The 26648-nt window shown below is 38.0% G+C and overlaps 1 protein-coding gene across 1 annotated transcript in view; it reads right to left on the bottom strand.

Moving 5' to 3' along the window:
* LOC146002877 (uncharacterized) overlaps positions 1-26648 on the bottom strand; it is a 69472-nt gene that overhangs the window by 18696 nt on the left and 24128 nt on the right. The window contains exons 3-6 of the mRNA XM_083140905.1: positions 16679-16891; positions 15030-15165; positions 14127-14309; positions 8898-9016 (exon numbers count right to left, since the gene is read on the bottom strand). Of these exons, the coding sequence (XP_082997031.1) occupies positions 8898-9016; positions 14127-14309; positions 15030-15165; positions 16679-16891 (651 nt within the window). The remainder of the gene's footprint in view (positions 1-8897; positions 9017-14126; positions 14310-15029; positions 15166-16678; positions 16892-26648) is intronic.

Here is a 26648-nt window from a genome sequence, read left to right on the forward strand (position 1 = left end):
TCATTTTACACATCAACGTCCCGCTATAACCCCTTCCCCTCCCCTGAACACTTCCTCAGGAGTCGATGAGCATTCCATGACCAGGGATGGGGGTGTTAATCGAGTGGTGCTGAGGGGAGGGGAAGAGTTCTGGACGTCGTTATATGCAATTAGACAACAATACGCCAGGACCTGGAGCGTCTTTTAATTGGTATCATTTGAAGGTCTCCCTTTGATAATGTGCAATTCGATGGAATTACGTAGTAATTCATACATTTCATTGCGAGGATCCTTCCATTTTATGTTCGATGGAGACTTTCTGGAGTTGTGTGTGATATTTTGATGTTGCTATAAACAAGGGTACCCAAGTGATTTATTACTGCTCGTGATAGAAAAGCAGAGTGAGAAATTGTGATTTGGCCACAGTTGAACATAAGACACTTGGTACTAGTATTCTGCTGCAATTCTGTAACCAATTCGGTTACCACATTTGATACGAAGTCCTCCCATCCCACAACATTTGGTTGGGGTTAAACCTCTTGCTTTCATTTAGAAATATATTTTCAAAATTTCGGGAGCTTTACCCCTGCGTACGCCAGTGCTTGTAACCCTCTCAAATAATTTGACGTACGCAAAACGCTGCCGCACAAAAAATCTCGTTTTTAGTAGCTAAACAAAGATTCTATTGTCCACATTATCGCCTAGCCAAAAAAAAAATCAAAGTAAGGAACTTAGAATGTTTATCATCATCTCAAACCAAACAGATACTATCTATCATCAACCTACAAAGAATTGTACATAAGTAATGCTATTGTAAAACTGGGCTCCGTTATCTTTCTACAGTTTTTGTTTTAATTTGATTTTTAACACTAATCTACTGTTTTACTATCGTTCATTTCCGGTTTATGTTGTTGTTGAGTTGTTTTAAGTCCACTTTATGCACAGTAAAGCTACAGTTTAAAGTGGGATCCGAACCACTTGTGCCTCCACCGGGTATCGAACCCGGGATCCCTTGATTACAAGGCGGCCACGCTACCACTGCGCCATCGGGGAGGCCCTCATTTCCGGTTTAAAATGACTTCTGCCGTACTGGAAATTTCAATGAATAAATAAACCACCGAGTACTACATGGTGATACTCTCGGAAAACTTAATGGAAAAAAAAACGCTGTTTAAAATTAGAAGGAAACGATCGAAAGAGGCCTACAGTTATATCTGTTCCAGATTTGTGCATGTTTTCAAAACCTGTTAAAAAGTATTGAAAATTGCTATAATTTTTTTAAAAAAAATCAAATTCATTTTGTGAATGTTGCTTTTTATTGGCAGCACGAGATTATGCAAATTTTATTTTAAAAATTGAGAGAGATATGCTCCATAATATGCAGGTTGGATTTTGTAACCCCACAAAAAAGAACATTACTGCGCCACTGGATACACGAAATTGGTAAAACGAAAAAAATAGCACGATCTACTAAAAAAAAGCCGCCACCTTTTTCTATTATACCCCATTTGAGTACTCCTGGGCAAGCCAGCATGTTCAGTGTGTGAAGCCACAGTAACAATTTTTACACTTTTCCCATCAACAACTGACATTTATTTTTCCCGGTCATGCGCACGGGTGTATTTTCCATTTCCGTAACAAGAAATATGAACGACCTACTTTTTCATTTCAGTTCCAACAAATTCTTCCTATCCTTCAAGAAGCGAGTTTCATTTCCTTGCTTACTCTACCTAATATAAAACTCCCTTTTAGAATAACGAACTGAAAAAATATGCGCCACAAAGAAATATTCTTATATTTTCCTCGTACTCAAATAGCAAGATACACCTGTAGGGATTTCTTTTACATAAGCCTCTGATGTTCATACGGCTGCAAGAACTGTCCAACCGAATTCACAGACTACCTAATTTCCTTATTCTCTGCTTTTCAAATGAAAATGTAGCACGGTCTTAAATAATCAGCTCAGACATTCTTAGCATTCTTACTATTATTTCATCATCTTGCGTATTTCTTGAGCTTCTCTTAAAACTAATTTTATACAAAAAAAACACTTGAAAGAGAGATGCAAAAATGTCGCAGTGTTTTCCCTTCTATTTCGGTTATTTATGTCGCTGTTCTTATTAAGTTCATCACAACGATGAGGATAAACTGGTGAATGATGGGACAAAACAAAAATTGATCTCTAACCCAGGATCCGAACTTGGGATCTGACTTTGCTCTAACCACTGTACAACGGATTGCAGTGGGGAGATATTAAGACAGGTTTTTATATACACGGCAAGGCATAGGCGTAGCTAGAACCTTTTGATTTAGATATGCAAAAAATTGAAAATAAGGAAATCATTCTGAAGGTTTGAATATTAACTACGACGGGAGAGAAAATGTTTTTATTACATGCTCTTTCCAAGATATTTACACTATTATTTGTACGGTATATGAACAAAATAAATTATTTTCTTAATGAGACAAATAATAACAAAGTTTGTCTACATCGCTGTTTTATTCTTGAAATAATAAGACTAAGTTGTCTTTATTTGAGCGGCTGTATTTCAGCCTCGATGACAGCTCTTGCAAAAACAATTGCTAGTAATGTAATGGAAAAAGGAAAAAGAACACAAGTAATGTAATAAAAATACAATTAAGAGATATCCTCTTTATAGCCACATCCCCTGCTCAGAATTCATAGCGTCGGAACGGTGGTTGAGTGGTCGACTCACGTTCAGACCACGGAATGGTTCGAGTAGCAGTGGGGGGAAAAAAAACAACTCAAAAATCCTAGGCAAGCTATTAAATAGGGAGAAACCGGCCTTGTACTTCCAAGACACATATATTTCAATCTCTCGTCCGCGTAGTACATCCTGAACTGCATTTTGAAGACTAACGAAGCTCTGGCGTCTACACTCACAACCACTACAATCCTCTGTGGGGCTCGTGTACGGTCTTGTCAATGTGTGTAATTGTCCTTCACCAATATCATCTTACAACATTTCATCCTCCTCATCACGATTAGCCAAAAGTGACAAAATTCAAGGCAATGTCAAAGCAAAACAGATCAAATCATTCTTTTAAGGGAACTGAGTAAAGAAATGGCAGTAAAAATACTTTGCATTCTGCAGTTTCTTTCTCCTCGCACCGAACGTTACGTTATCATGCTGATTAAAGTCAGGAAGTGACATCAAGCCAAACTTTTATTGTGGAAGTTTAAAAAAAATGGTTTGTCCGGTCACAACTTGAAGCCATTTGTCCGCCGAATACTCTCCAGTGTGACGTAATCGTCAATGGACACCGCATTCCTTCCTCCGGTCGGGTCGAAACCTGCCGCCACATAAACGATGTTACATGATAGTGTGGAATCGTATTGTCCAATTCACGTCAGGCTCCAAAATGAATGGACAGAGGAGAAAAATCCGGAGAGAAAAATTGGTCAGTTTTCTCTTCTCTTCCGCTATCAAAAGGGAGTGAACGGAGGAAAAAATGCTACGGCAACGTATACAATTGAAAAATATATTTTAAATCAGATCAACGTTTTGATATTTACGTGTGGGGTCTGAGGGCATTGGAATTTTGTTATGGAAAGTCACAGATACATAGCGCCAGACTGGAAATTTAGCAGCTTTGACTGGCCAGGTTGGCAAGCGCATTATATTGTATAGCGTTCATCTAGTAGTCTGGTTTTCACAAATACTTCTATTGATTCTGTATACACATCACACTATGTGGACGCAAGATATGCGTCCAACTATTAACAAAGTACATACTCAGCGCTTAGTCAGTTCAAATAACCAAATAAATATTCCAACCCAAATTTTGCTGTCTGCTACATATGCAGAATAGCAACTGGTAGAGATTTCGCCTATGTGCGACGATTACAAAACTTTAGAGCTCCAAAAATGGAAATGAAAAAAGAAAAAGTAAGGAAATAGGAACAAAGAGAAAAATAGAGAAAGATAGGGAAAGAAGAAAGGGAGAAACGAACGAAATAGGAACAAAGAAAGGGAAGAAAAGTAAGGGAGAAAGAAATAGAAACTGAGGGAATGAGAGAAAAATATGGAAAGAAAGAGGAAGAGAAAAATAAACTAAAATAAAGAGTAAGAAAGAGGGGGAGAGAAACAAAGAAATAAGAGTAATCAAGAGGAGAAAGAAATAGGAATACAGAGAGTGGCAAAGAGAAAAAGAAAGAAATTGGAAGGAAAAAGGAAACAAAGGCAAGAAGAAAAATAAATAGGCAGAAAGAGAACAAAAAGAGGGGTATGGAAGAAGAAATAGGAAGAAAAGAGGGGAAGGTAGAGAAAGAGGAGAAATAAATCAAGGAAGAGAAGAAAGGAAGAGGAACAAAAAGAGGGGAAGAGAAAGACAATAGAGGAAGAAAGAAGATAGGAATGGGAAGAAAAATACTGAGAAATGACAATATAAAATTGAAGGAAGAAAGAAACCGGAACAAAATAGAGATATATGAAAATATATAAATAAAGGAAGAAATACAGAAGATAGAAAGAGAAAAGATGAAGAAACAAGGAAGGAGAGAAAATCTTTGAAGGTATTACTATGCCACGAACAGCCCGCCTGAAAACAGTTTGTCCCACCTGTGGTCTCATTTGATGCCCCTGTGAACCGCTACGAAGAGATGAAAACGTGAGTAGAAATGTTTATTACGACTATCTCCTGTGTTTTTGCAATTTTGTCCTTATTTTCAAATTGTGATTGCGATTTTTGTTCCGTATTTTTATCTCGACAATCTGGCAACCCTGCTTTCAATTCGAACACTGGTAATAATCGATGCGTGTGGTATGGAACAATGTAGCCAATGTGTCAATTTGTCTCGATGCCGTTACACTGTCGTTCAAGATAGGGCAATGTCATTGTCATTAGATGTAATTTGAACATTTTTCCAGGCTGTGACGGGTACTGGCAATTATCGTGAGAGCATAAACCGCCTCCAGAATCAGGTTTTCAAAGTGATGCACGTGGTGGAGCGAGAATGCTCTCTAGTTGATCCGATATTAGTTTAGCTATCTCACTTATATTACATCCTGGAGGATGTATTAGATAAATTAGCGACAAAGATGTGGCTGCAGTAGAAAAGAATACCACATATATACCCAGGCAACCTCAGCGGGATAGAGAACGGAGTGGCATTCAATACAAAATCATGCAAATGTGCTCTACTGTGTGCATAATAATAAACAACACTGATATATACCGGAATTGCGAGATTTAGTATTTTTTAATTATCTCTTTATTTTCTTTTGGTGTGCTGTAAATACAAATTTCTTATTAGGTCCCCAGCAGAGATATTGAGACTCAAATTTTGAAAAAGTGAAAACCAAGCATTTTCAAATAGCTATAACTAAAAGAGAAAACCAGTAACAGAGTTCAAATATTCTGTGACAAAATATTGAATGTATGTGTTTCTCTGACTTCTGTTCAAAACTCAATATCAGATTTGGCCCTAAATGTTAGTCATTTGCATTAGAGATGATAAAAAAAGGTATTGAACATAAAATGTAGCTTGAAATGTACTGAAAACAATCTTTTTACCTCAGCTTTCTATCATTTTCCTTAGCTGAGTTATCTCAACTGTCTGCAAAAGGCCAAAAATGCCGGACACCATGAAATCAAAATGACCGCTATTTTTAAAAGGAAGTCAAGTTTAAGAAAAATAATGTCCGTTTTGAACTTCCCTTTCATGGGAGATACAAGAACAAAAATAAGTAAGAAGAACAATTACAAGTAAGTCTTGCGGATAAAGTTATTAATTCGCTTATGTGTATTACTAAAAATACGACTTCTTTTTTAATGATCAAGCAACTAGTGCTGGACCATTTGGTATGAATTGACCATGTAGTATTACGGCTTAAGAAGAGTCTGTGTATCTCTATATTATTTTGTTTTGTTTACTTATACGTTGTGGGAGTTAGGTTGTTTCGATAAAGTTCATTTAATTTTGTATTCACAGTAGCAAGACCATAAACAGACAACAGCTGATATTAAGGACATTAGTCTTCCAGAACATTTTAATCTAAAAGCTTTGAAGGCTGTAAAGAAATCTCCCAGAATTTTATTCTTAAAAGTTGGTAAGCCTACCCCCCCCCCCCCTCCAAAGGAAATATTTGAATTCTGGTCTACGTATCTCTAAATTAACGCACTAACCTCCTGAACTGAGTAGCAGGTCCACGGATATAACTTCCGCAACCAGCGAAAAAAGTGTGTGGACTTTGTTCAGATGATTTTTCTGTTGCTAGATGGCTGAGAGCTCAAAGGGATAAAGCAAAATTCACGAACAATGCCACAGAAGCTTTGTGTTATTATTATACTTGCTGGAACATGCACTTTCCTTTTCAGCTTTTCCGAATTTTCCCCTTACATTTTTTCCTGTTTTTTGGTGCGCCATTACATCAAAGGGTTTTTCTAAATTGGAAATTTCCGAAATCCACAGCCAGTTGTTGAAAAATGGACGAAAGACCGTAACAAAGATTCGTCAAAAACAACAACCGAGAAAATCTGACTCGACTTCTCTTGTCTACAATCACGCTGGTCTGTTAGATGAAAAAAGCAAATACCAAAACAAAGAAAATGGCTTTCATAAATGATTCTCTCCTCTCTAGTGTTGAAGAGGAGAACAAAACAAGCATGCAAATCGGAAAAAAGCGGAGAGAACAACAAACAAACAAACAAAAATCCCACATGAATTTAAAATTCTTTTGAGTTGATTCTTCTAATGCGTGTGTAGAACGGTGAAACTCGGCTTTAAGCCCATGCATGAGCTAATTGCGATTTTTGCCGAAAGATGGGAGTAAAAACCAATGTTTTTATTGCAGCAGTTAAGGCATAGCTTTGAATAATGCAGGGTACAAATTGAACGGACTAATACTGTCATTTTCCAAGTAACTAGTGGTATGCCACGATCTTTTCATGCGATGGGTTTTCCTAATGCTGAAAGCAAGAGAACCCCTGCAAGTCACAGTCGCTGTACGGAGTTGTTGGGATTTTGTGTCATTCAATAACGGATGATCCATTGACAAAAAATCACTTCTGTTTTTACTTAACCCTGGAATCAGACTGTGGGTTCAATTCTAACCCAATTTTTTTTAAAAAACAGACGCATTTCGAAATTTTTTCATCATCATATACGATAGTCAGTAACTTTGTCAAAAAGGGTGTTAGGTGTCAGGTGCTGGTGTGAAATGTGAAGATTTTTTTTTTTGTTTCCCGTGAATTCTTGGCTGTTTTTGTTAGTGGGGTCGAATTTTACCCGTGTGTCTGATTTGTGTGAGGAAAGTTTTTTGTACTGATTAATGTAAGAAAGCATGTCTTACAACATTGTGTTGTTTAATAGTGCTTGACTATTTTTTCTATTTCAGTGTGATGCGTGAAAAATATAATGTAATGTAACAGTTATCAATTGGTGAATTTACTGACAATTCTGAGCAATCTTCTTCAAGTTTTCATTTTCATATTTCTTCCCTTATGTATTTTTTGTTATTTCCTATAAAACTATGTAAATAGAAAGTTCAATATGTTAATGTAGGTACCTTAGGTTGTGAAAAATATACTATAATGCAACAGTTATCAATTGGTGTCATTTACTGAAAAAATTATACAAAAGTTAACTTAAAGACAATTAGGGGTGAAACTTGACCCCACAGTCTGATTTACATTATAAAAATACAGAGTCTGAACTGAGGGTTAAACGTCTCTCCACAAGACTTATTGTCATCATTGCGTTAATTTCAATTATCATTCATCCTCATCATTGCGATTTGTCAAATGTAGTACAGAAGCGTGAAAAAATAAGAAAAATACAAACAAATATAATGTACTGTTACTATGACATTCAAAACAACGCATAGCTATTGGCGGAGTAGTCCGCATACGCTACGAAGGCAGAGATTCAGGTCCTGGGTAAGATAAGGATGTATTTATCACATCATCCATTTCATCAGTTCATCATTCTCGTCATCGCCGCGAATAACCCAAGAGGTGAAAAACGACATAAAATTACCGAAGTAGAAAGATAGAAACAGCATGTGGAATTTGTCATTCCTTTTATTTAAAAAAAATATAGTAAATTAAAAAAATCAATAACATGAAAATCTGTAAATATGAGCTATTTTGGCTACCATATTCTTACAAGTTTATTGCAAAAGAAAATTTCTCAGAATGAAAATGTTTTGGGGGAGGGGAATCCTACAGATATTACACCTTTGTGCACTCAAGGTTAGAGGTGGAGAGTCATTATTTAACTTTCTGTCTTACACTATTTAAACTGTACTTAAAGTTCCCGTTGCTTGTAATTATTGCTATTTCTGTGCTGCTGTAATTAATTAAATTCATGATTATCGACATAACATGATAGTTTACCTTTCCAGGTTTCATCTGGCAACGCTGAAACATAACAAGCTCGTCAATCAAAATGGCGGCATCAGCGAAAGACAGGGCTTATTGCGTGCTACAATACGCAAAAACTTCATCGGTAACCGTTGTTCACACATATTTACGGACGAAATTTGTCAAAGAAGCACCTCACCGCCATAACATCGCAAGGTGGGTGAAACAGTTTGAGGAAACGGGATGCTTATGAAAGGGAGAAAGCACAGAACGGCCATCTGTCAAGAACGAAGTGGTTGAAAACATTCGTGCGACTCGACTTACCTACGAAGTCCCATGGAACATCTGTGAAATGTCCGTAAAAACTTGTAGTTTGTGTACCAAGTAATTTGATGAGTTTACCTTTCATATTATATCGTTAATTGTGAATTACATTCATTACAGCAGTCACATATATGCTTTATTTTGGTACCATTCATTTTGAATTACCCTGTATCACGAGACCTAGACACTGGCAGTCGCGTCTCATCTCGATACCAACTCGAGCAGTAATGAAACAGTAAATCTAGAATGATCTTCAGAATATTTACCTGGAATTCTGAAAGGTTGTATGCAGGACTAAGCAGATCACTATAAGGAAACTTGTGAACCGTATTTCCCAAGAAGTCCACTGCTTGTTCCAGCTGATGTGGCAAATAGCTCGACACCCCTGCAAGAGAAAGAAATACTTTCTAAGTAAAAATAAATTTAATAATTGTAACAAGGAAATTACATTACAGTGTTGGTTTCTATTCCTATTAATCGACTTTTGTCAGAAAATTTATATTGTCATCTACATTGTACCCATTACAGAAAAGTTACTTTCACAGAAAATGGCATTCACATTTACTATATTTTCATTACGTTATGTTAGCTCCTCATGCTTTAACCATTCGTAATTCGTCTTCAATTATGAGATGAAAAAGAGTTAAAAATAACTAAACTTTAACATTATTTAGTAAATGGGATATTACTTTGCTTTATATGCCACCTATTAGGTTCGTTGAAAGTAATTATTTGTTACACTCTCACGAGGTGATCCCTTGCCACACGACCAAAAAATCGATCGCCTGTTACATTCAGTGTTGCCACATGAGAGGAAAGTTCCCTTTTGCAGGGAAATTTGATTAAATGTGCCAAAATTTCAGGTAAAATTGAGGATATAAACTTAATATCTGTACAGATAAGGTTGTTATTTCTCCACTTCTTTAGAGTATAAGCCTACGTGTCTATTTACATTTTGTTTATTTTACGTTACTTGTCTACATATTCCGTTAATAGCAACAATGGACATAAATAAAACCTTATGAAATGGGTGAGAATACAAATTCATGCCTGAACAGGGTTCGAATCTGAAACATCTGGCGCGATAGCGAAGGGTTTGGCTGTATGTGATAAGCCGAAGGAAGTACCAGTAACTATTATTATTATTATGTGATATGATTTCTTTACATGAAAGGGATAAATGGACGTAAAATGGAAATTTGAACCCTTGCAAAAGGTTGCACTCTGTGGCAACACTGGTTACATTCGCCTGAATCAACCCACGTAAGCATACTGTGCCACTTCCTATTTTAGTTTCAGAAGCAGACGTATAACAATGGCGACTTCCAGAAGTTATTTGTTTAGCCAGCGCTCAGTTTTTAATCTTTTCATGTAACTGGCGTTGAAGAAAATCTGGGTCAAACCTTCATATACCCCGTCAAAGTTTATAACGATGTATAGCCACTTCATTCATGCCTTTTTTTTCTTTTTTTTTTTTTACCGACGGCCCAAGTTCCAGCAGTACTGCCAGTTCCATCTACCGGTGAGACGCGTAACTAGGTACGATTGCGCAGTCTTTCTCGGCAATTGGGGAGCTCTGAGGCCGAGGATTTTAATTAAAACTCTTGGCCGGTTGTTGGAGATGCTCCGTTCTTAATTGCATGCCGCCGAGTCGTGTCCATGCGCTGGTTGACTACGAAAAAACTGGTTTTTGGTCTCTCGTGCACGTTTCAATATCGTTTCACGGCTGCTAATCTAATCTGCAAAGCCTTTTTTAATCCTTTTTCAAGGGGTTAGTTTTTATTAGTTATTTGATGCAAATCGCAATTGATAAATTAATAAAATTATATCGATACAAAATTCAAAAGATGCTTTACAGAATAGTAATGTATATATACACGCAACCTATGTATTTTACAAGACTGGCAAATTATTTTTGGTTGCGTACATTGCAGGTTACTGTCATTAATATCTTTATTTCAATCAAATAAACTATCATAAAATCTTTATTTAATAATGTTTCGGCCTAACTTATGAAGCTTTCATCAGGCAAAGTAATTTTTAGTAATGATACGTTTTCTACACCGGCCAACAATGATTCAGATTTTATAATTACTTTCACAAAGCTCTTTTATAATAATTGTTAAACTGACAAATTTAAATTATGTTTATTTTATCTACAATTGTTAAAGTAATTGTAACATTATGAGTATTGTTAATCTGAGTAGAAAGAACACAATTGTAAAATCATTGAGTCTGATGAAATATTCGTAAATAGAGCTGAAATATTGCTATATAAAGCTTTTATACTTCTTTATTTATATTGAAATAAAATTGCTAGCGATGTTGAAAAACACATTTAGAGGGGCGATTCGCCCCTTCACCTCCTTTATCTTTCTTGGAAATGTCACTTAATATACAGACAGTACAAAATTTTGCTCTATATCAGTGAATAGTTAACGTTCATTGTGGCTTTTAACAAGAAAATGAAGAGATGCTGTGAATAGCAAGATATATGGAAGATTTAAACAAATGTAACAAGGGATTTCGGCTATGATCCAGACGTGTTCAGTTATCTGTCCCTGGCTAAAGCTACAAAGATTACTGTAGTTTGCAAACCTAACTTGAACTATTTCCTTATAAAGACGACAGATGCGTAGCCACCAGGGGGGATAGGTAGGGTCTAACCCATTGTGTAATAGTCTTAGCCCTAGCATGAGAAATGTTCAAAATCAATTATGGTAGAGTACAATCATACAAGAAGGAATAAGAATAAGGATGAATAACGAGAGACAAAGACACAAAATCCAGAACAGACAGAGAAATAAATAAAGTAGAGAGAGAGAGAGAGAGAGAGAGAGAAGGAAAGGAAGAAGCAGACGAATAAAATGGGGAAAGAAATAAATATTGAGAAACAGGCAGAAAGAGAAATAAAGAAAAGGGTAGAACAAAGGAGGAAAGAGAGAGAGAGAGAAATGGAACAAGGAAGAAGGAAAGAAAAGACGAGTGAGAAAGAAAGGAAGTTTGAGAAATAGAAGTAAAAATAAAAATATAAAGAACTTGACAGATCAGAAAGGAGGAAAAAGAGCACAAAAGTGATAGATAAATGTAGGAAGCAAGAAAAACAGAAGGAAAGAATGATTGACAAAGAGAAAAGAAAGAAAGGAAGTTACACAACAGAGGCATAAAGAAATGGGCAAATAGAGAAACAAAAGGAGGAAAGAGATCAAGGAATAAAGAAATGGGGAAAAGGCAGAAGAAAAGATTGACAAAGAGGGAGGAAGATAGAAAGTGTGAGAAACAAAAGTGCATAGAAAAATAGAAAGAAATACGTAGATAGTAAAATAGAAAAATTTGTAAAAAAAAGGATAGAGAAATGTAGGAAGAGAACGATAGAAAGCAAAAAAAAGATGATTGAGAAAGAGAAAACCTTTGAGAAACAGAAAAAGAAAAAGTATTAGAGAAAAATATGAAAAGTGATACGAGTAACAGAACAAAGAAAAGGGGTAAAGAAACGGAGGAAGAATAGAGAAAAAGATAATCTAGGTAGGTATGACAACGGTCAACCCGTGAGGCCACCCTGAATGTTATAAGTTACCATAAGAAATACAATAGACACAGTCATTTCTTCAGCGCAGACGAAATTCTCTGATGCACTGGAATTATAGCTGTACAACATATTTACACACACGCATACAATCCGTTCTATCTCACCGAATTCAAAATCCATACGAGTGATTCAGATGCTCAACTTCGTTACTTGTTTAGCCCGCCCTGTTATCCGATCGAACTCATTACATGAAGGTTCCTGCCTCGGCCACATAATTGCCATTCCAGACAGCGCACCCCTTCTTTCCCAATTTGCAAAGGCTATGTTCTGTTCCAATTACAAGTTCCCTCTTGTTATGACCCAATTAGAGAGACCGGGGTAATATCCACCTCCGCCATTGTCGTTCCGCAGGCATTAGCAGCTTCCGATTCGGGTCGGATTCAAAAGGGCTGGGCGGGTTGAAAAACTGCTGTTGCCAAGTTTCTTCCGTGTCAAATTTGTTCAGTAACACTGGATAGATTCGCTATAAAAACTATCAATACTTGATATTGGGAATGTAAAATGGGACAGGTTGGGAAATTATGTTAATTTGTTCACAAACTGTTGAAATTTTCAAATGTTCTACTTCGGCCTCACAAGCCCTAAGCTTCCGTTACTCATGACGAAAATGCTATTTGATCGTTCCATTTGGTTTCCCTTTCAAGCTGCATAAAGATCATTTCTATTTCTACCTAAGTACAAATTTCCAAAGTTTCATAGTTCATTTTATGTGCAGATAGACAAATCAGAACTGGACCTTCCCACGGAAATCTAATTCATAAAATGTTATTGCATTTTGCAACACTTGCACTCGTTGAAAGTTGTCAATTTGAAAACTCATGATTTCTAATACTTAGTTTACGGCTTGTTTTCTAATTCATGATTAAAAGTGATTTTCGAGTCCGCTTTATTCACAGATACGCTAGTGGCTAGACCTACGGTTCAAACTGGGATCCGAACCACTATGTGCCACCACCGTGTATCGAAACCGGGACCCCTTGACGATAAAATAATAATGGAATGGAGAAGTAAAAGGTACTAGATCGTCTGGTTGCTAAGAGTTTACTTATTGTATGCGACATATAATTGTTTGTCTCATAGGCCACAGTAACTCTTTGAAATTTCTTGCCGCTGATTGGAGTACATGCTATCAGTTTTCCAATGGCCAAAACTGAAATAAGAGAACAGTTTGCTGAATAGTTTTGCAGCTTAACTTTGAGTCTCAAAACTTTGAGATAAGAGTTGTGAATATTACAATGATATTCCAAGAGGAGTAGGGTGAATATTTCCAAGGAGAGTTTCAAAGTATTTCATAGTGACCTAATGCTCACTCCAACAAGTCTCAACAAGTTCGTCTCCTTTGATTGATTGATTTATTTGTTATTTTACTTCGTTCTTCTGTCACATTCTGTATCGGAAGCTGAGGATGAAAGGTGATAAGATGAAAGGACAATCACAAGTACAGTACACACGGATAGCACACAACACGAACCTTGCAGATTATTCTGGCTGTGTGAGTCCTGGTGCCAAAGCCTCAATCTGCAAGAGTGCAGTCTAGAATGTAGTACGTGGAAGAGAGGTTGACTTTGATTGATTGAGTTGGTGTTTTAAGTCCACTTTATGCACAGTAACGCTAATCTGGACTGGACCTACAGTTTAAAGTGATCCGAATCACTACGAGCCTCCACCGAGTATCAAACCCGGGACCCCTTGATTACAAGACGACGACGCTACCACTGCGCCATCGAGGAGTCTCGAAGAGAGGTTGACATTTGGATGCGTACGGGAGAGTCACACCATATCAAGTTTTAATTGAAATAACAAATATGCACTCATTGGTTAAATATAAGTACATGGCTATATACTCTGGAAGAACTAAAAAAAGGGTAAGTAGAATAGTAAGAGATGAGTGAAGAAAAATAAATACCTAATATTGAAAAATTATGGGCAGCCATCTGTTCAGGTAACGTGACTGTTTCCGTTGGTCCCAACATCAAATAGGTACCGCCTGGCCTGAGCGCACGAAGTCCCAGAGGAACGACGTCAGATGACCAGCACGCCTTCACCACAACATCCACCTCTTCCGGTGGGGGATTCAGGTGTAGAGGTCCTGGAACAGACAGGCCGAAAAGTTAAAAACACAGATTGACGGTATAGCGAATGTCCGAAGTATTTATTTTCCAAGTAAGGATTTATTTTTACCCGGAGAAGGGGCAAGGAAGGTATTTGTTCTCCCAGAAATACTGCTTCAGTTTGAAGTCATGTTCATGCAACGACTGTGCCAGTCTTACTAGTAATTATCAGTTCTTTATAATAAATAACCGAAATGAAGTTAATGTGTGAAATATATGATATTTAGGATGACAATTTATCCCTTCCCAAGGTTGCCAGGTGGACAAGATGAAAATAACTGACAAAAGAACACAGTATGTAGCCTTCATCAATATTTCTATTCGCCTTTCATCTTCAGAAAGAGTTCTTTCTTATGAAGAAACTACTAATATATATGCTGTAGATAAAGAAGATAGCCTACTTCGTTATTCTTGTCCTCCATTCTTGGAACATGCTGCAAAATGCGATGCGACCGCTGTATGCTATTGAAAATTCGTTGTTGCAGTGGTTCCAACCTGCTTTAGAATTATTACCACTATCCTTCAACCTCAGGTGAAAATGTTCTTCCTCCAACTATGACTCACGAAATATACAGTGGGTTCTACTTCAGTATGGAGACCATAATGTCTCCTTCAGTTGTGAATACTGTAGTATTGCATCCTTTAGTCGATAACTGAATGTGTGTGCTCAATTTGAAGTAAAAAAGGCATCTTTTTACCTGGTTGCTTAGCAACAGGCTGGGCACCGAAGCGAGCTGCCATGTGAAGTCCATTGACGTTGGGGTCCGTGCAAAACACGTGGAAGCCTTCTTCGTGTAACACTGCGCATGCCAGAACGCCGAGAAGTCCAGTGCCCTGAAGAAAGCAACGACATGTATTTAATGGAAGAATGTGATAACCTGTCTCAGATATACAGGGCGTTCCTCTAGAATGTACCACTGAATGCATTTATGTTGGCAAAATGTTGGATGTTCCGCTTAACCCTTGTCCGGACTTTCGTTGCGTCTTAATTCGAACTTAGGACCACCTGCCTTTAGAGACTATAGAATGGGTCGAGCCAAAGCCCCAAGAAATGGAAATGTGATGTAGGTTTAGGTTTCTGTCCATGCAGAAAGATTTGGGGTTATGGAGGTCATTTTGACTTCATTTTACTGAAGAAAATAGGACAATTTTTTCCCTCAAAAATGTTTTTCAGCAGTTGAACCCACCCCTTACCGATTTAAATGCAAATTCAGGGTCCACCTGTGCTTGGAATACTTCATCATTTTCAGAGTTAAGAGAACGATGTGGTCAGATTTGATTGCAAAAGAGGTAAGTTGGTAACAGTGCAGAGAAGCTCTAGACGCAGCCACTCTTTGATGAAAATTAATCTGGTAAACTTTTGATTCAAAAGAAACCTGTTTCATTTTATCATGATTCTTTTCTTCAACAGCTTGAATCTAGATACAATACAATCAAACCAGGCACATATGTAGAAATATATTTTGGGAGGGTTCCGCATCTGTTAACCAAGTGTCACACATGCAACATTTTTATTATTATTTATTAGTAAGGGTATGATATTTATTATTATTATTATTATTACATTAGTAAGTAAAAAATGGTGTTATATATAGAAATAGCACCATTATTCATTATCTAGCTTATTTCTGAATAAGACCGTTAAAATTCGTATAAAATCAGCTGTTCTTCCCAAGACAAATGTCAGAATAAATATAAAACTGCAAGATTTATAAATAGAATAAAAGATTCTCATTCAGCTGATGAAAGTAAAGTAAAAAATATTATTTTATGAATAATATATGAAACGATAATACTATATTTACATAAATTTTCGTGTCGTCTTGTAAGTCGTAGATGATTTAATAATGTTTAATGTTCATTAATCGTAGACCACTAGCAATACAAAACATTAAAAACAAACGGTAAACAAGTATTTATTTATTATTTACATTTACTACATGACAGCGCTTTCGGGGAGCCTGGACCACTTTCAAGGCTTGACCAAGAAGTGTTGCAACCTAATTCTGAACCCCCTGAACCCACACTCTAAATACGTCCTTGATTCCAACGTAACACCCTGTGTGTGTGTATATATATATATATATATATATATATATATATATATATATATATATATATATATATTGATTTGTCTCGAATATGTTCATGTGAAATAATTAGAAAAGGTGGTAGAGTCAACACCATTCTTCCAAATGGATTTTTAGAATGCTAATTGCGTAAACACTTAAGGAAATATAGAAGCTATGGCAGTCTATAAAACATTTCAGCTCCACAGGCTCCGTAAACCAAAGCATCTGTCGATGTGCTTTAAAAAATGGACAAAAGATGTCGAGAGCGTACTAACCTGCACCAACGCCGTTTTCGACCCTAGCGGAGTCTTCTGCAAGGCTTTGTAGACTCCGCACATCACCGTGGAGAGAGAGCAGTTGGCGAGCACAGCCGCCTCGTCAGGCACGGAAGCAGGAACGGCGACCAGCTTCGTCCCGGCCCTTATGTGGATGTGGGAAGAACAGCTTCCGTTCAAACCATTGCCATCTGACACAGTGCCACGTCCATACTGCGGGAATAAGAAAATACAGTCATTTGTTTCTATCTAAAAAATTTTGAACTGGAGAGGAGGTCCATCTACAGCCAAAATAACATATACAGGGTGGTCCATTTTATAAAGAAAATGAATACCTCGAAAAATATACATGGTACAAAAAACAGTCCCATGTGATAAATATACTGCCGGAAGGGGGCTGCACGATGGTGTCATCGGTTACTGTAGCTGAAGGACAGAATATTAATAATAAACTCGAAATAATATGGTTTGCTATCAATTTCATATCAACGTCTTTACTTCCCTGTAAATATGTGTCGATGTACGTGGGTATAATGCAAAACAAGCCGAAAATTGTCGAAAACAAGTACGTTTGATTGATTTTGTGTTGTAAGTCCACTTCATGCACAGTAAGGCTAATCGGGACTGGGCCTACAGTTTAAAGTGGGATTCGAACCACTTGTGCCTCCACCGGGTATCGAACCCGGGGAAAACAAGTACCTGTACGTAAACACTTTCGAGGCTTGACCAAGAAGTGTTGCAACCTAATTCGGATATTGTGGAGCGTAATTAGTGCTCACACGGAGATTTCACACCGAAGTGACGTATGTCAGCTGAGGCGAACCAATCAACGGTTCACCCCACAGCGGTATAACATGCTGCACAAGTTTCTAGTCCATTGGTGAAATTTTCAAACGACACGTGTCGCTTCTGGGTGAAGTCTTCCTAGAGAAGCTTCAATACCGTCGCGACAAGGAGCAAGTGTCACCGATTGATTGATTGATTGAGTTAGTGTTTTAAATCCACTTTATGCACAGTAAGACTAATCGGGACTGGACCTAGTTTAAAGTGGGATCCGAACCACTATGTGCCTCCACGGGTATCGAACCCGGAACCTCTTGATTACAATGCGACGACGCTACCACTGCGCCATCGGGGAGGCCTCACTTGGTAACGAACCTTCGGAAACAACGGCAGGATTTCGTACAGAAGTGGCACGAGAAGCTACTAGCTGCACATGTCGCTTGAGTGTCGCATGTGCAGCCCGTGTCGCTTCTTACTTCGATGTGAAACCTCCTGTCGCTTCGGTCTGATAGTTCCCTAAGGGAGCTTTTAGACCAAATCGACTCGAGGATTCTACAAAACAGTGGCAAGCGATACGGACGCCTCCAGTCTGCATGAAACATTCATTACGCATGAGTAACCAGCAGACCTAGGCGATATTGAGTAAAAAGTCCAGTCCGAGCTACACACAAGCGGCACGTGTAGCTTGTTGCGTCACTTCGGTACAAAAGGTTGCATTCATTTCTGAAGGTTCGTTTCCAGTGGCACGTGTCACCTCGATTCGAAAGCTCCCTAAAAGATGACAACAAGAGATTGGATTTGCTTCTTCCTTGGCAAAATAAATGCAAGCGTTATCGCCAGCTGAAACAAAGGGATATAAAAAGGTGTCTCCTTTGCATTGCTCTGTAATCAGTTGCTCACCAAGGCCACACCGAACGGGAAGATTATGTAACGCTCTTCCAGAAAAAAAAAATGATTTGTGATTTCTGCTTAATAAACCCCCGAGGTCAGGGGAAACTTAAGTGTGTTGCGGTTGCTAGTGAAGGTAGAGAGATCAAAGCAGCCTGTAAGAAATATATTGTTCTTGGTAGTATCTCAATGTCTCATTTGGAAATGCAGATTCTGGCAATTTTCCTCGGTAGAACTCGAGGTTATTTCGGATCCAATTCGACTAAAGCAGTGATTCTCAATCGGGCAACTGGCCTTCCCTGGTTCGATCCCCTCTGGTGGAACAACTTCTGAACTGCATTTTTCATATTTTACGTTGCTTCTCTGGGCTAATCGTGGCGATGAGGATGTATGGTTAGATAAAAGGAACACCAATGCTCAAGCATAGGTGTGCGCACATTCTCTGATTAGGAGGTAGGGCAAAAGTCTTGTTCAATATTGTCTACTAATGGGATAAAATCTCTACACTGAATATCTAAATGAAAACATTAGGGGGGAAGGCCCGCCTTGCCCTCCGAACGCACGCCTATATGCCCAAGCCTGACTCGAACCCAGATCCTTCCGTAGCCAAGTCGTGAGTAAACCACTGAATTAAGGGCGAAGAAATGATCATCAGTTTCAAATGATCCGTAAAGATGTTGGTCGAGGTTAGGTACAGCGTTGCATGCGTATGTATGCAAAAGTGAGATTTTGATCACGGTAAAATTAGGTTCTATTATGTCTAGTGATCTTACTGGATTGTCGTCAGTGGAAAATATATTCCGCGAAAAATGTGTTGCCAACTCTGGTTACATCTGCGTGTCACTGATTCAAATTTCGCGCATGCAAGACACGAGGGTGCTGAACAAATTAGCGGCGTGTTTGTGTTGTCTTGCGTTCTCCGTAGTCACTTTTGTTGCCATTTTCCAGCTCACGATCCTTGGACAATAGAAGCAAGGAAGAGTGAAACAGTCTGAAATGGCATCCCCTCCTTAGCCTTCCCCTTCCCAGCTTCCATCTGCTGTGTTCCGTGACTCAAGGTCACGATGCTGCTGTAACGTGATGTCCAAAACGTAATAATTACATTACCGCGTCATTTCCACATAAAAACCAAGACTAAGGTGCGACTCGTCAAAACATGTCATTATCCACTCAGAGAGGCGTGGGTCTCTTCACCAGTGCTCAGAGACTACAGTGAATGCTAATCTTCATGACTTCACTGTCGTTCTGCCACTATGGATCCATTTCGAACAGTTTTGAACAAAGATATGGTAGTACAGTCAGGTTTAAAGATGCAAGTGCTCAAAGTGCTATCACCACAATTATGTAGCCACATTGTCTCGGGTAAAGTGCCTCCAGTGCACATTTACTCTGTTCAGTCCACTCTATGCACAGACATAACTGTCTCACATGTGATAACAGTAAAATTTGTAATTTGTAGGTAAAGATTGTTGTTTCTTATTATAGTTCAATTAATAATAATAATAATAATAATACCTGAGCAGGTAAAAAATTTGATATAAGAATGAAGATGTAACAGCATATATTCATTATCTAGTGTGTCTAGTTAAAATCAGTAAAATTTGTATAAAAACAGCTGTCCTACCAAAGAAATTAATGACAAGAACAATTTAAAATTGATTATTTATTCACTCCCACATAGATTGTTAGGTCCAGCATGTGAAAAGTAAGGTTCCTGGTGTGATCATTATTTTTATGAGTATTGTTGTAGCAGTGAGTGGTACGCATGAAGTTTTGTAGGCATTGTCAACACAAAGATGTATAATTATAATCATGTAAAACAACGGTAAACAAGTATTTTTCTTATAATTTTGGACTTGGTAAGTCTTTCGGGGGGGGGAAGAACCCCCTGGACCTCCTTTTGTAGGAGTTGATCTTGTTTGTTTAAATCCATTTTACAGTAGGTTCAGCTATTCTTTTCGCCACGGTAATGTCCTTGGCCCATCCCAACCGAAACCACAGCGCGTGCCACGGATAGTCGAAAGCGTTGCCACAGCCAACCGTCCTCTGGGTATGGTCACTGAATCGCCCAGTGGCCCAGAGGGAGAGATGATGACATGAAGGCTACAGAACAAAGGGACTGAACAGAATCTTTCGTGAACCTTGAAAAAACGCACAAGGGAAGAATGCCCACCTGCGCCACCTCCTCTTGCCTGTTTCAAGAGGAGGGGGAGTCAGTAGCGGATTCAGAAGTTACAGTTGGGAGGGGCGAATATCAGTTGGGTACATCTCCTTACCCAGAATCAATTCTAATCTACACTTCTACTGTTTTATACAAACAATATATCACACTGCAAACAGGAACCAAGCTGGCATTAATGCTCTACACATTAACGTATTGTCTTACAAAATAGGCGGCCAGGGATGGATTTAAATAGTTATTAGGTAAGAATATAGAATACAGAGAATGTCTCCAATTTCGTTAATATTTGGTATACTAACTAAATTTGGCCTTCTAATCACGACTCTGTTAAAATGCGGGGGTCACGTGTAGAAATTTTACATTATGCACGGGTAGCCTCACAAACCATTCACGGATAGCCCCACGAACCATTTCCGGTTAGGTTAGGCTAGCTTAGTTAAAATTTTGTTCGTAAAACAATGCTATACAGCTTTTAAAAAAATCTCAACTTACATCAGCTTTTTTCACGATTTCCAGACGTGACACCCGCATTTTAACACCAGATTCGTGATTAGAAGGCCAAATTTAGTTAGTATACCAAATATTAACGAAATTGGAGACATTATCTATATTCTACATTCGCTTCAGTTATTATTGTATGTCGTTATCGTAGTTCCTCCCATTTATTGCCACGATAAACTGAACGATCAGATGTGAGGAGTAAAATGAATACACAGTTAAACAAAAACCTACTCCGTCGTGGGGTCTCGGGTTCGATTCCCTCTGGAGGCACAGTGTTTCGGTTCCAAATTTAAACTGTAGGTCCAGTTCCGATTGCCCTATCGTGAACATGAAGTAGACTACAAGGCAACACCGCTTCTGGAGCACATCAGCAGCATTAAACGCCAAGAAATAACGTCAAGGACGGCACATGCTACAGTTAACTCAAACGCGACGCATATGTTGCAAAGTCGAACTCTGAAGAGATGTCGTCAGATCCACTTTAAGGGAGACGCACAAACTGCTCCCAGCGGGGGAGCCATGGCTTCAGCTGATCGACATACTCGGCGTAACGGGCGCGAGTAAGGAAACCCGTTGATTTATGGAGTCCAAAAAAGAATTCCGACGCTTGCTTGGAAACAAACATCCGACTACGACCTGGAGAGCTTTCCAGAACAGCAGCTGGCGGCGAGATGAGATGTTTAAAAGAGACGATTCCACTGTTCGGAGCGGGAGAGTAGCGATCTGAGAGAACTTCCAAATCTCAATATATTTCGAAGTACTATGCAGTGACGGAGGCGGGTTTTTTTTTACTTGAGGGGTACAAATTCATTTGATTGATTTGGTGTTTAAAGTCCACTTTATGCACAGTAAAGCTGATCGGGACTGGACCTACAGTTTAAAGTGGGATCCGAACCACTATGTGCCTCCACCGGGTATCGAACCCGGAACCCCTTTATTACAAGGCGCAATAGACTGTTTGGAAGGGGATGAGTATAAGGGACAAGCTTTTCTGTAATAAAAGGGTTTTCCAATGAGAATGATATGATTTTGAAATGAACTGGCAACTATGCTTCAAATGTTATAACTGTCATTAGTTGTCATTTGTATTTAGAATACTGTGACAATTCATCATGGCTAAATACACACTTCAAGAACGTTTGGTTATTATCCAAAAAAAATTATGAAAATATACGTTCCATTGAACTTGAAACGGATCATAATTTTGGGCAAAAAATTATCTTCTCAGATGAAGCTCATTTCTGGTTAAGTGGATATATTAAACAAAATTGTCGTGTTTCTTGTGAAAACAATCCACACGAGATTCACGAGAAGGCCTTCAATCCGCAAAAGGTCACCTTGTGGCGTGGTTTATGGCATGGTGGCATCATCAGACCATTTTTTTTTTTTCCAAAACGAGGTAGGAGATGCAGTTACAGTGACTGGTGAGCGGTACCGATTGATGTTAACAGATTTTTTGTGACCAAATTTAGATGAAATTGTGGTTCCAACAACACTGCTAATACCACTATCGACGTATTGCAAGAACAGTTTGGTGAAAGGATAATTTCAAGAAATGCAACTGTTAGTTGGCCTCCAAGAAGTTGTGATTTAACTCCTTTAGATTGCTTTCTTGTGGGGTTATTTGAAATGTATAGTCTATGCAAACAGACCACGAACCCTTGATGCCTTAAAATTGAACATCAAACGCTGCATTCGTGACATTAGGCCCGAGTTATTGCACACACAAAATCATCGAAAATTGGGTTCATCGAATTCACTCGTGTGCACGAAGTCGAGGTGGATACTTAAATGATGTGTTATTCAAATCATAATGTAATAAACTGTTTCAAAATAATATAAAAAGTTTGGTTGTATCTGAAATAGTTTCTATTTTATTTCATTGTAAAATCATATCGTTCTTATTGGAAAACCCTATACCTGCCATGAAGTGATTACTGATTAACAAGACTTTTCTATAAAAAAAATCATAGAAATATTGAATATAAACTGTCGACTATAATAACCAATAATACGCAGTATGTTAACTAAAAGTTTGTCCACGCAATAAATTAATTTCTTGCTTGTCCTTTTTGTGAAAAAAATTACTTTCAATTTCATCATATCACTCATTCGCATCGTCGCGATTATCCAAGTGGAAGAAAAGCGAAGTAAAATAACCTAAATCAATCAAACAAACACGACATGAGAGAGAGAATAACCATATGAATGAAACAAAACTCACCCTGCTTCTTTCTATGGGGCCGTTTACCTACTGTACCCCCTCGAAAATTACGTCGATTTTTTTTAATCGACAGATTTCAATGTTTTACGTAATGTAAAAGTGGTTCCAGCGTTAGGAAAGCACAAATAACGGAGGTATTTGATCCCAAACAATGGCCCACGAAAGTTATAACCTGCAATTTCGGAGTATTTTCGAAGCTTTTTGTTAACATAAACTGTTTGTATATACACTAAAATGGAGCGATTTTACAATACCGGGAATTTCTCCATTTTGTTTGAAATTCGGCACACTCACTAAATTAGGGCTCCTAATCACGAATCTGAAGTTAAAATTTGGCGCTCACGTGTCAAACTTGCAAAATAAGAGGGTCAGTCATCGCAACCCACAATGCACAATTGCTCATTATTTATCGCAAGATTTTCTGTTTCGAATACTTAAAGAACGAAATATATATATTCCTGATATTACTACGACCCTAAAATTTAACTATGTTTCCTAGCCTAACCTAACCACGCGCCAATGGTTCGTGGGGCTAGCGCCAATGGTCCGTGGGGCTAGCCATAATTCAGGAGTTTCTATACGTGAGCGCCAAATTTTAAGTGCAGATTCGTGATTAGGAGACCCTAATTAGTAAGTATCCGAAATTTCAAACAAATTGGAGAAATTCCCTGTATTGTTAAATTATACCCAAGTGCCTTTTGTTTTATTGCGATTTAATCATGCTACGAATGCAATTTTTACATGGTTCGATTTCGATGTACGTCTGTTAACACATACTGCGGAGTTTTAGCGATTACTTAAGGTTTTGTTTAATATATGCTTTCGTGGTTATGTTAGGCAGGTTAGGTTTGGTTCCCTTAGCATTAAAATAAAGTCCCTAAATGCTTTCTACTAAGGTTCCGATTTACTTCTACATTCATTCCCACGCTTCTACGATATTTACTGTCGCTTCTCGACGGAGAATATCTTGTCCATTAGAAGTGCGTAAGGTAATTATCAAGTTGTTGTTTTTTTCGACATAAATAACTTTTCTCAGGTCCAAACAGTGCTCATTACTTTAAGGAAGGTTCAAATTTCGTGTGACAATGATTTCCAAAATTCTACGATAATTAGTCTTTGTGGTAGGAGAAATCATAAAACAATCGGAACCGTTACCTTAATGCAATTGTCCTTCAGCTCTGCAGTCTGGGTGCAGGAGTTTAACAATAACTTTAGTTTCGATCAGAGTTTGAAGCGGGTTGCTTGTATGGTTAACATAGTGACAATGAAACCACGCACACAAACTTTCGATACGGTCACAGCACAAAATCTTTCAGCAGTCAGCACTTCCTGCATAACTATTTCGTCATACACATAATATCATTCAGCTTTAGATCAATCATTACAGTGGTATTTAAAATTCAAGAAATTTGCTTAATTTCTAAAAACCGTACAAAAGTATCGGTTTCATTCTCATAAAATTCAAATGGTTATTTAAAATCGGATTTTTTGTCCGTGTATTGGTTCAAAGCACACTATTTGTGGGTAATAAAATACAAGTTTATGATCGTTGCATTAATTTGAACATTCAATTTCATAGCCGTTCTCGCGAGAGCATATGAATCATAGTAGTTCGTCTCGTCAACACTACAAGTTAAACTTTATGTCATTCTGTCCCCTTACGGCCGCATATGTGCAAAAAATAATGGGAAGGGTTCAACTTAGCTGTCGAAAGGTGGTTTAATTTTAAGTTACAATTGTTACTACTTATTACTAAAAAATACTTTTGATATGCAATCAATAAATTGCCTTCATGTACATTAATTACATTAACCATAACAATAGTATAACTTTGGTAGGTGTGACTTAAGATGACAGGACCCCTCTCCGATTTGCTTCATATTTGGCATACTTACTAATTGAGGCCTGCTAATGACGAATCTGAAGTTAAAATTTGTCGGAAACGTCTAGAAATTGCAAAATATTCGCGAACCATTGACGCTAGCCCCACGAACCATTGGCGCTAGCTCCACGAACCATTGACGTGTGGTTAGGTTAGGCAAACATAGTTAAAATTTGGTGTCGTGGTAGTATCAGGAATATATATATTTCCTTGTGAAACAAAAAAATTTAGCGAAAATCGACGGTTTCCATTCCAAAAACTAACGCCTTATTTTCGCTCATTTTGCAATTTCTAAGCGTTTCGGACAACTTTTAACTTCAGATTCGTGATTAGGAGGCCTCAATTAGTGAGTATACCAAATATGAAGAAAATCGGAGAGGGGTCCGGTCATCTCAAGTCGTTCCTAATGTTTTCACTAATTGTAAGAGGTTTCTTTGGTTATAAAACTAGTGCAAAATGTTTACTTAAAACCGGAGGGGGTTTGGACCCGTTAAACCCTTACCTTACATACGGTCACACTACACCCCCTCATTTATTCCCTTGTATTGTGAAAAGATTCTTGTTAATTAGACTATGCACAAAAAATTGTCAACTTAAATGTTAGAATAGACCAGTTCAACCCTTAACATGGGGAAAAACATTAATGGCTTTATTTAATACACTTTTTTTCTACACAGCTATAAAAATACGCCTAATTATACTACTTACTAGTAGGTTTTCTGTTGAGACTAACATGCGACTTTACAGTCAGCCATTTCTACCTTCACGATCGTCGTGGTGAAGAAGCCAAAGTGCTCTAGTGTCTTCCTTTTGCGTTTCTTACAACAATGAAAACAAAAAGCCATTTCCTGGTATTCTCCCAATATTTCCAAAAAATACTAAAACTCCGATTCAACAGGTTTAAATTCACGCTCCAACATCGAGCAGTTCCAAAGTAGCCTGCTCGATAGCTCGACTGGTAATGCAGGGATGCAGTGTTGCCACAATGTGAAAAGTAATTTCCCTTCAGCAGGTTTGGAATTTCCCTATTTCGACCAATTTATCCCTTCATAATAGGAATTGAAATCAGCAACCACACAATGTTATATCAACGTAGATTTTTGTGTTTGTTTTTTTAATCTTTAATATTTTTCTACTTGCATGGATTAATCGACACGATTTAGTGATTGGAAAAAAATCATGAGGGCGTGGCTTTAGATTTTCTTGTCATCAGTGCCGGATCTACAAGCCGCAAAACCCTGCAGTGCGGGGGGAGGAGGAGGCGAAGACAAGTAAGCCTTTAGGAGGCCCTCAGCCATTGACATAGTTACTCAGGGGTACAGAAACGAATACAATACACACAGGTAACGGTAAAGTTAGAGTTACCTGTGCATATAGTACCGTGCCATTAAGTCACATTTTCGATGTCAGCCATCTTCAAGCCAAAGTCCCATTAAAAATGACCCCCGATTACTTTGAACAACTTCTAAAATTAAGGTTAAAAATTATAATTACCAAATATTTTATTGGT

This window comes from Lepisma saccharinum, chromosome 19, assembly GCF_977018435.1.
Source record: "Lepisma saccharinum chromosome 19, izLepSacc3.1, whole genome shotgun sequence".
Classification (NCBI taxonomy): Eukaryota; Metazoa; Arthropoda; class Insecta; order Zygentoma; family Lepismatidae; genus Lepisma; species Lepisma saccharinum.